The sequence below is a fragment of the Hippocampus comes genome, unplaced genomic scaffold (assembly GCF_001891065.2).
Source record: "Hippocampus comes isolate QL1 unplaced genomic scaffold, H_comes_QL1_v1.1 scaffold25, whole genome shotgun sequence".
In the NCBI taxonomy this organism is placed as follows: domain Eukaryota; kingdom Metazoa; phylum Chordata; class Actinopteri; order Syngnathiformes; family Syngnathidae; genus Hippocampus; species Hippocampus comes.
This window is the reverse complement of record NW_017804844.1, coordinates 933,055-943,232: the sequence shown is the minus strand read 5'-3', so window position 1 is coordinate 943,232 and position 10,178 is coordinate 933,055. Positions and strand designations below refer to the sequence as shown.

General features: G+C 46.6%; 1 protein-coding gene and 1 long non-coding RNA gene across 3 annotated transcripts in view; one reads left to right on the top strand and one right to left on the bottom strand.

Annotated features, from left to right (window-relative positions):
- Positions 1 to 4,818: 4,818 nt before the first annotated feature.
- On the bottom strand, positions 4,819 to 8,547 carry LOC109518852 (uncharacterized). The gene is made up of 2 exons (XR_002168835.1): positions 8,459 to 8,547; positions 4,819 to 5,341 (listed from the first exon to the last, which is right to left on the bottom strand). It is a non-coding gene; the product is annotated as an uncharacterized LOC109518852 (long non-coding RNA).
- tnfsf10 (TNF superfamily member 10) overlaps positions 6,802 to 10,178 on the top strand; it is a 7,537-nt gene continuing 4,160 nt past the window's right edge. For both annotated transcript variants that reach the window (XM_019874763.1, XM_019874752.1), the window contains exons 1-2: positions 6,802 to 7,009; positions 8,495 to 8,620. In XM_019874763.1, the coding sequence (XP_019730322.1) occupies positions 6,902 to 7,009; positions 8,495 to 8,620 (234 nt within the window). In that variant the 5' untranslated portion in view covers positions 6,802 to 6,901. The remainder of the gene's footprint in view (positions 7,010 to 8,494; positions 8,621 to 10,178) is intronic.

Here is a 10,178-nt window from a genome sequence, read left to right as displayed (position 1 = left end):
TGTGTGGGGGTGGGGGGGGGGGGGGCTAAAGAAGAGGTTGACGCTTTTTATGGTTTGATTTGATCACTGGAAGCTTCCTGCTTTTCATTCCCACTTTTGGCCTTTTATTTGGAAAAGTTCAGACCAAACAATGAGCATGGGAGTGGGCTTGCGCGCTCTCACACACACACACACACACACACACACACACACACACACACACACACACACAAAGCATAAACATAAGTCCCAGACACACGCACAAAAATACACTATGTATGTATGCATACACACCCTTAAAAAGACACACACCCACACTCGCACATGTAAAAAAACGCCCAAACACACAACGGACGCATCTGCATACAGACACTTGAAAAAGCTGACAAACGCACGCGCGGGTTGAAGCGAAGGTGTGTCACAGCTGTGGATGTTCTCGGGATTGTGCAATATGAACACGGCGCCTCCGTGTGACACTTTAGAGACTTGAATGATGTCATCGCGCTGAAAATGTGACTGAGGTATCTTTTTGACAGCCGGGAATGTTTTCTGGCTCTTTTGCATTGTCAGGAAAATGTGGCTCAACAGTCACAGGCAGCAATATTCCCGCCGGCGCCGTCTTGTTCTGGACGCCCTTGACTGGTCGCCAGCCAATCGCTGGCTGCAAATTCACCTCATCGCAGATTTTTAAAACATTATTTTTAAACATGTCCACCGCTATTTGTCGGGAAACACACCTATGTGCTGCTTTGCTGCCATCTTGTGGTAGCTTGGTGGCGAGGAACTAAGTTGAAGTGAGTAGAGTAGCGCAATGGAGCGGTCAAAACTTGAGATCAGGGCACATCGAGACCAGGGGTGCCCAAGTCTGTTTTTGATGTCACGTGATTCAAATGATCAGCTCAAGCTTTGCAGAAGCCCGAGAACGATCCTGATCATTTCAATCAGCGTGTTGGAGTAGAGAGACGTCTAAAATATCCAGGCCCTCGAGGACCGGACTTGGACACCCCTGATTTAGACACGCTTTCCCTTCCAGCCCTCTCGATCATTTTGCTCCTCTTCAATCAAGCTCACATGTTTTCGTTTTTGGTCGATGGCTGAGATTCAAACCGCGAACCTGTGAATTGTGACACAGATGTGCGAACCGCTAACTCGCCATGTTGCCCAATCATTTCGATCAAGGGTAGGAAACACCCGAGTTCCCTACCCCTGAATTAGATGATTTCATTCCATGTGTCCATTTCGTCTTGATGTACTTTTCAAATGTGGGTTCCATTTGTCAGCGATTTTGAGAACTGTGAGCGTCATCCGGCGCAGGTGTGAGCGTCATTGTGACTGACGAGTTGCGACTTCCAGCTTCTTTGCCGCGTTGTCTGTTTGCTTGAACTACCGGCCCGGCGGCCTCCGAGGTCGGGCGGCCTGCAATGGCGCAGCTGCAGCTGCTCGTCATCCGCCGTCCTCGCATGTCACTTGGAAAGCGGCCACCCCAGTGCGGCTTGGATCTCAAGCCTGGCGGCTTTTGGGACGCGCTGATGCTTGATGGCGCGGCCCCGAGCGCTCTCCCACCGTCGGCACATGCGGCGACGAGAACGGCAAGAACCAGAAGAAGACAACCAATGGCCTTTGAAGTGTCAGACTTCTTTCCATTCAAACTTTTCCGAATCAAAGCTTGCGGCGACTTCTACTTTGTTTCTCACAGACGCGCTAAATGTGACAGCGCCACGAAATAAATTATTCTGAATGTTCATTCCGCGCCGCTGCTTTTTTGTGAAAAGCCTGGCGATTGTTTTAACAAAGTACACAACATAGGACAACACTGCTGAGACTCTTTGCGATGTGGTCACTTTGGGACTTGAAGCCTACTGAAGATGACTTCTGAAGAAAACAAATTGGCCTTATTCTCAAAGGAGGAGACACCCTGAAGTGGTTGCCAGGGGCCAAGTCTTTCATTGAAGACATCCAAACAATGCATTTTTCTTGAAACTAAAGACAAATCTCTCCCACAAAACAGTCAACTGTGAACCGCCATTGACGGCTACAAAAGATTAATTTTCACTGGGCTGGCATTGAATAAGTAAAAAAAAAAAAAATTGTATGAATTCTCAGTCTATTTAAAAAAAGCCCCCCCCCCCCAAAAAAATAAAACACAGTTCAAATGAATTCTCGAAAGACAATGTGAGCAATGCCAGATTCTTTTGGGTGGTGGGCGAGGAGGTGGGAGGAATTCCCAATTTGAAAAAAAATCTCTTTCGCCTTTGAGGCCTAATCTTGGTTGGCTCTTCTCATGCCTGTTCTGTCACTGTTGTTTTGGTTTGTTTGTTATTTGGCATCCTCGGCGACTTTGAGAGTTGCGAGGGAAAACGTTCTCACGCCTTGTTCAAGTCGGCGCTGACAAGACGCCCGACAAAGCTCACCTGCCAAGTCACCGGCACACGACGGACTTCCGGCCGCTTGAGTTCCGCCCTCTCGTGCCATCGTCGTCTGGTCTGAGCTGGAGGCCCCCAAGCACCATGTGTGCGACACATTACCAGTAACGAGGGACACATGTGTTCCTCGTCGTGTGAAGACGATGCTGCGGTGTTGTGGAGTATTATTGATTTGTTTTTTTTAGCTTGAGGCTTGTTGCTTCATATGCGCTGCGGTTTGGCCGCTAACTATAGCGCAGAGGACGGAGGCATGGCGTCACGGCCACTTGTAAAAAAAAAAAAAAAAGGACTTTTCATGCTGTCACCGAGCACAAATTACCACACGTGTGTGCGCAGCCGGTCAAGGACGGTTCACGGTGCACTTGCTATACTTGGTGTTCACCGCGGAAGACTGCGGGGGACGGACGGCTGCACGCCGGCGTACGCTTGCCCATATTTGAGAGCGGTTCGTCACCAGTTTACCCACAAAATCGTGCCGAAACTTTACCGGCTGGTTGGTCTCAAAATCACTCCGCCGGCCCCGCTCCTATTGGATGCGCCCTCTGACGTCACAGAGACGGCGCTCATGAGTTTAATATTAATATTATATTATAACTTAAACTAGGTGGCCGTGGAGCGTTCAAATCAACCTACCCGAGAGAAAATATCACTTTAAAAATAAAAGAAAACACTTGGCTCGCATAAGGAGATAAGATTCGATTTTATGATGTCAGATCGGAAAGGAAGCCAATAAAGAGTAGTAAACACTCAAAAGCTGAGGAAAATGTTCATCCTGGCCAAAGTTTTATAAAACAAAACCATAAAATTGTCTTGATGACTAAAACGCCATTTTAAATATGTGTATTCAAACATCATTATTCACATTGTGGACATTGTGATGGACATTTAATGGCCTTCCAGGTGGTTCGTGATAGAGTCACTTTTTTTTTCCTTTTTGGATACCTTCCCATTTGATTTACACTTGACACTTCCTTACTCTGAATTACGTCCGGTTGGTGTCATACAAGAATGTGATGGCGGGGGAGTTGGAGGTGAGGGGTGGGCGGTTGGGGCCCCTAGAATGCACCGTCCCCCGAGGGCCCTGTTGGAGCTTGTTCCAAACCTGCAGACGAGCAAAAGAGCAACAAGACATCCAGCTACGATTCAACTGTTGAAAACAAACATGTCTGCCACACATGGAGGGTGAGGGGCGGTGTGTGTGTGTGTGTTGAGGGGATGGGGGGAGGGGGGGGGGTCTGCGTGTTCCCTCCCACACCTCCTCATTAATCTGGGACCAGATGATGAGGTTGAAGAAAAACACAGGCGCCATAAAAATAAGCAGCCAGAATGTGAAAGGAAAGCTGCGGCTGGGAGGAATTCTCCAGGGAGAATGTTATCACCGCCGCTGAGGGGCACATTGTTCACTCTTCCTGACAGGCCCAATGCGTGGGTGTGGAGTGGGGGGGAAGGGCATGGGGGGAGGGCATCGGGCACCTGGAAGGCTGAGGGAGGGTAATGAGTGGGGCTCTGCTCCGCTGCTTCCATACCTCTGTTTGTGGCTGGTACGGAAAACTAAGACAAATGGAAACACCTTCTTGAAAATATCTTCGTTCTCAAAGTATATGAAAAAGAATATTGTAAACGTTTTTTTTTTTGGGGGGGGGGTGATTCTCCAAAGATTGTTGAAAAAAATATGTCCGTATTCTTTTTGAGAATTATTTTCGTCTTCATTTTTTTTCTTCATCCAAGTGACGACGCGTGAAGGTGTGACGTAATCAAGCTTCGTTGCGAACACGTGACCTCACTCCACACAAAGTCACGGAATTCACGCGAGCCGCACGCGCGCTCATTTTCAATTTGGTGGATGTTGTCGAATCAGAACCTTCAATCATTCACTCATGTCTGCCTGTGAACTTTACTCCGCATTCCTCAATTGAAATTAAACACACGCGGAATAAAAGTTTTGTCTCTTCGAGAGCAAAAAAAAAAAAAAAGTTGAGAAAAGCAAGCACAGGCAAGAAAAAAAAATGTTTGGAAAGTCCCCAAAAGTTTGTTACGTTGTGATTGGTCAGCTGTCAGCTTTCTGGCGTGCCCATATGGCCAACCCCATCGTGTGTGTGTGTGTGTGTGTGAGAGAGAGAGAGAGAGAGAGAGAGAGAGAGAGAGAGAGAGAGAGAGAGAGAGAGAGAGAGAGAGAGAATGAAATTGTCCGCAGGGCGTCGACTTTGGCGCGTCGACAGGAAAGGAAAATTTATCAGATGATGTCCGCATTTGGATTCTTTCTTTTGTTTTTGTAGCGAACCCAGAGCCAACTTCAGCCAGTAAACACGTCAGCTCGCTGCATCAAAGACCTAATGAAGTTGTTGGCTTCCATTTTATTTATTTATTCATTTGTTTGAACGCTCATGTGTGTCAACTCTGAAATGATGTCTTTCTCTTTCTATTCATCACGTAGTTGTAATAACCCATCTTGGTCACGAGTCGTTTTAGCTTCTTTGACTGACATGCGCGCGCTTGTGTGTGTGTGTGTGCGTGTGTTTGCGAGAAATTGTTGGGTAGAAAATTGGGCACACGTGACTTTTTAACCACCTTATTAAAAAGGACATAAAAGTCAGTCCAGACATTTTCTGGTGAGTCAGCATTAAGGGAGGATGCTGTCATGGACTACCATGACCTCTGCGTGCACACGCACACACACACAAACACACTTGCCCCCAGCAGGCCTCTTAGGCGTAGCACTGGAGTGTAACTCCAGCGTCGAGTGTCTCCCACGGGCCTGCGAGGCGTACGATTCCAGATTGAGGCCAGATGTTCATGTTCCTCATGTGGCCGCCAGCCTACCAGCGGCATCCATTTATAGGCGGCGGAGTTTCCAACATGCAACAGGACGCCGCCGACGGCGGGGTGGTGATCACAGGGGTCGGCGGGCCGGCGGGGATCTTCCCGTTCTGACGCAGACGCTATAAAGTTGTAAAGTGGACACACACGCGGGCGCAGTGGGAGTTGAAATGAGTTACACCAGGATGGGGGGGTTAGGGGGGGGTGAAGAGAAAAACTGTCCACTTGTAAATGTCTGACTTTCACTGTCTTTCCTGCATCTCTTTTGTGAGACTTTGTCCCCGGACGGCACACAGGAAGCGGTTACACGCAGAGGAAAGAAAAGGGGGGGACTTAGCCTCAAAGCTAACATGTTAGCCTTGTGATTCTTTGTGTGCGTGTGTTTATAGTCTATCTCAAGTGTGTCGGCACAGCGGGCTAATAATGAAAGCAACATGCTAACAGCAGGCAGTGAAAGCAACATGTGTACTTTGGACTTGACTGCCTTTTCTTCTTTCCTTTCCTTTTGTTTTATATTATTTGTACTTGTGCCCCTGAGCGACTTTATGCAGTCAGTCAACATCCAAACGGCACTTTTTCCTTCGCTGCTCCTTATAGCGTGTCGACGTGTTCGCGTGTCAACGCCAAAGTGACCCGTCTGCATCCGTTTGCTATTCCCTCTTTGCAAATTAGCAGCCTGACACTTGATATGAACACCACGCGGTCGCTTTGACCTTCAGAAGCTTTGAAATGTTTTCCCATTTCGATCCAATTCTCTCGCCGCTGGGTGGCTCCGTGTGGATGTGATCTTGCTAGCTGCTCAGCCGTTCATATTGATTTTTAATTTTCTTAAGGAGATCACCTGAGGTAAAGGCTGATTAGCAACAGGGTGAAAAACGTCACAAAGATGTCATCTAACATCACAATGTGACATCATTGCATGGCATCTTTGTGTGAGATCGCGTTACGACGTAGCGTTACGACGTAGCGTTACGACGTAGCGTTACGACGTAGCGTTACGACGTAGCGTTACGACGTAGCGTTACGACGTAACGGGAGGTTGTTGCATTACATCGTTGTCCTGCGTCATTGTGTTACATCATTGTTAGGTCGTTGCGCTTGATTATCGTGTTGCCGTATTACGATGCTGCGGGATGTCATTGCGTCACGTCATTTTGTTACACGAATGCATTCTATAATTACGTTACGTGACATCACGGCATTACTTCGTAGCACGGTCGCACGTGTTTCATCTTTCACATCGTTGCGGCGCATCAGTGTGTAACGCCGCGTTCACCGTCGCATCACATTGCCGCGCAACATTGTTGCGCGACTTCGCAACATCATATTGGAGCGTCGAGTTATCTCATGACATCGTCACGTTACATGCTAGCATCAAAGTGTAATTTCCCATCTGACAACACTAAAAAGATTTGTGTAGCACACAAAGGCAGCAACGCGGAGGAACCCCCCGGCCGGCGCTCCTCCTCGGCGGCGGGGAGGGTTGAGGAGGTTCGGCTGCAGCTGCGGAGCCTCCCCCGTCCCGTCCCGTTCCGTCCCGTCCCCCCACCTTCCCTCCTCCTCCTCCTCGTCAAACTTTCTCCTCCTCCACTTCGTCACTCCTCCCCGGCCATTGTTTGTGCTCGCGTGCTGGAAGTCTGTGGGGCTGCCTGTGGCCGCGTACCGGGCGGCGCTCTGTCGCCATGACGGGCTCCGCTCCGCAGTTCGGAGTCGTGCTGCTGCTGGCCGTCCTGCTGCAGACCGTCCTCGTCGCCGTCACCGTGTTGCACTTCAGCACCTCGCTCAACGCCGTAAGTCGCACCAGCGCGCCGCGCGCACACCGGGGAGACGAGCGAGCGAGCGAGTAGGTGCGTGCCAAGTCAATAACATTGCGCGGAAGTCAATAAAGTAAGTCGTGAGGACGTCAATAAGTCAACGAGTAAGTAAACACGCGAGTGGGTCGATAACTAAGGACGTGCGCGAGTAATTAAGTCGGCTAAATGAGTCAACAAATGAGTAAATGCGAAGTAAATAAGTGAGTGAGCGAGGGAGGGAGTGTGTAAGTAGGTGAGTGGGTGAGGACGTAAATAACTAATAACCAAATGATGTAAGCAAATGAATAAATAAGTAAACGCGTAAGTGAGCAAAGGAGTATAACTAAAGTGTGTACGTCAGTAAATGAATACGTAAGTAAATGAGTAAATAAATAAGTAAATAAGTGAGTGAGCTAGTAAGTACTTAAGTAGATAAGTAAATAAGTACGCCAGTAAACGCGTAAATGAGTGAGTAAATAAGCGAGTAAGTACGTGAGTGGGCGACTAAGTAAACAACTATAAGTAAGTATAAAAGTAAACGAGCAAGTAGTCAAGAAGTGAGTGAGCGTGAGAAAATTAGTGAGTAATTATGCAAAAGTAAATGAGCGCGTGAGTTAGCTATTTAGTTAGTGAGTTAAGAAGCAAGCCTGCAAGTACGTTTTTCCTCTCACTCTGTATACACTCGAAAACCGATCCCTTTACGTGCTACTCCGTGTTTTGTCAAAATAGATTCGCAACTTTTTTTCAACCTTTGCAGATGTAAGAAACACCATTAAAAAAATTTACTTTAGCGCAAGCAGTTCTTCTCCTTTCATTGGTTTTATTTGAACACAACTTATCAGTGTTTTTGCTTTCTGTTGCCACCTCTGTTGTTTTGAAAGATGTCAATCGCCCCAGAAGAACTTCGAGTTGTCGTTTTTGAACTCCTGCGAGCAATCAGGAAGTTATTTTTTTATTTTTTTTATAACCGTGCATGTGCGCGTGCATGTGCCTTCTGGATCACGTCCAACAAAGTCAAGTTGAATCAGTGAGGCATGCGAAGTGCAGAGTAATGGATACTCATGAGCAGCGCAATCCTCAGCTCGACTGTCTTTCCCAATCTTTAATTCGCCACAGCTAACGTAGTCTTCTTCTTCTTATTATTATTATTATTATTACTACGATGGTAACATTTCATCTTTTTATCATCGAACAATCTCACGGCACACCATCAAACAAATGAGCACAAAAAGTATTGATGGTGACGATCTTCCAAAATAAAGCGGCTGTGAAATGCGGGCCTGTTTTGTCAAGCACAAACACGTGTTTCCAAATTCGGTTGTCTCAATGTCAACAGGCGGGACACTCGGGCTTGTCGCGGTGTCCCAATGTCACTATACGTCACTGGCATGGATAGGATGTCGGAAATGAATTGGCATTTGGCAGATAGGCGAGTCATGAACTTACTCATCTCCTCGTCTTCTTCATCTTGACGCCGTGCAGCTGAAGGAGACGTTCTCCAGGAGCAGCGTGTCGTGCCTGAAAGGGTGGGACCTTCAGAGCACGTCGGCGGTGCCAGACGATCCGTGCTGGCAAGTCACGCAGCAGTTCCACCAACTCATCGAGAAGGTCAGCCGTGCGCAAACTTCAGTTTTTTTCTTCAGCGGCAGGAAACGGCTGCGGAGGCACAAGCGAGAAATCGTTTCTAGTCATCATAAATTATCCTAATAATAATAATAGTAATAATAATGTGGTTTTACATTAGAATATCAAATAAAGTTCTGATGAAGTGACGACAAGAACCACGGAGAATGGAGAGCATTTCAGCCCTTTTGAAGATCTCAAGGCTTCGATTAATTTTACACGCAATTTTGTTTGACAGCGCGCAATGACAATAAAAACCCTAATTCTCATGTTTGTAATTGCGCTGGCACATCTGGATTGCATCACGCTGAAAGCTCTTTCTAATCATTTCCATGACTTTGCTTCTCGCAAATACATTTTCAGACATGTAAAATGCAGCCACAATAAGACGCTAATGCGAAAACAATAAGCGCTCGGATTGTCAATCAGATGTCAGTGTGCAGGGTGTTCTTTGTCAAGGCAGAACCGGTCACGATGAAACATGATCACACTGCGTCAATGTGCACAGTCGTCATTGTAATTGATTCTAAGATGTCACCCGTTGGCGACGTAGCACAATGGAAAATACTTGTCAATCTCCGATTCGCTTTCTCGACTCAGTTTGTCATCTTGCTAAATGTTAGCATACCATGCTAGCATTTGAGACATTCTCTTGTCCAAAAAAATACCTGACCATAAGGACAGATTTAAAAACCTTCTCTATTCATTTTGTAAGCCTGCTGTGGGTTAGCATCTGAGCTATTCTCTTTCATACGAGTACCTGACCACGGCGGAAAAAATATATTGACAAATCTTAAAAGGGGAACTAAAATTATCAAAATTTTCTGTAGCATGTTAAAGGTGCATATCTTCTTGATCTGCTGCCCTGTACTAAAATGTAAATAGTATTTATTCTTTAAAAAAAAAAATTGTAAAACGCAGGGACCGGCATGTTTACATGTTTTCCCTCCCGTGACAAATTTCACATCGGTCAGACCCACTTTACAGTACGTAGCCTTGCAACAGCTCTTCAGGAATCATTCAGGTTGCTTTTCCAACTTTTATTGCCACCAAGGTTGACACAACACCATCCTGAAATTCACATGCGGTCGCAATCATGTTTGATACGCAAAAAAAAAATTAAAAAATCACACGTGAATGTTTCGAGTTTATAATAACATTTCTTTCATGCAGCATCCGAATCACTGTAATGTTAGCATTGGCGTTAAAAAAAAAAAAAGTTCAAGATGTTAATCGCAGTGACACACAATGAAGTCATTGACGTCTGCGCGTGTGATGTGATCCCCTGCGCTTGAATCGTCCGTTGGAATGCGCGCACCTGCGCATGCGCACGCACACACACAGAAGAGGCTTGTGCCACCGTCAAAGCAGGAAGTTCTCATCCCGTAAAAATGAAGAAATAAATAGACTGTAAAAAGGTGAGGGCGCATTGCTAAGGGATTCGAAACCTGCCGGACATTCAAATACATATCACAAAAGCAGCGAAAGACTTGAAATTGAATACAGACTATATGTGGACTTGATTAGTTTTTTTGCGGGGGGG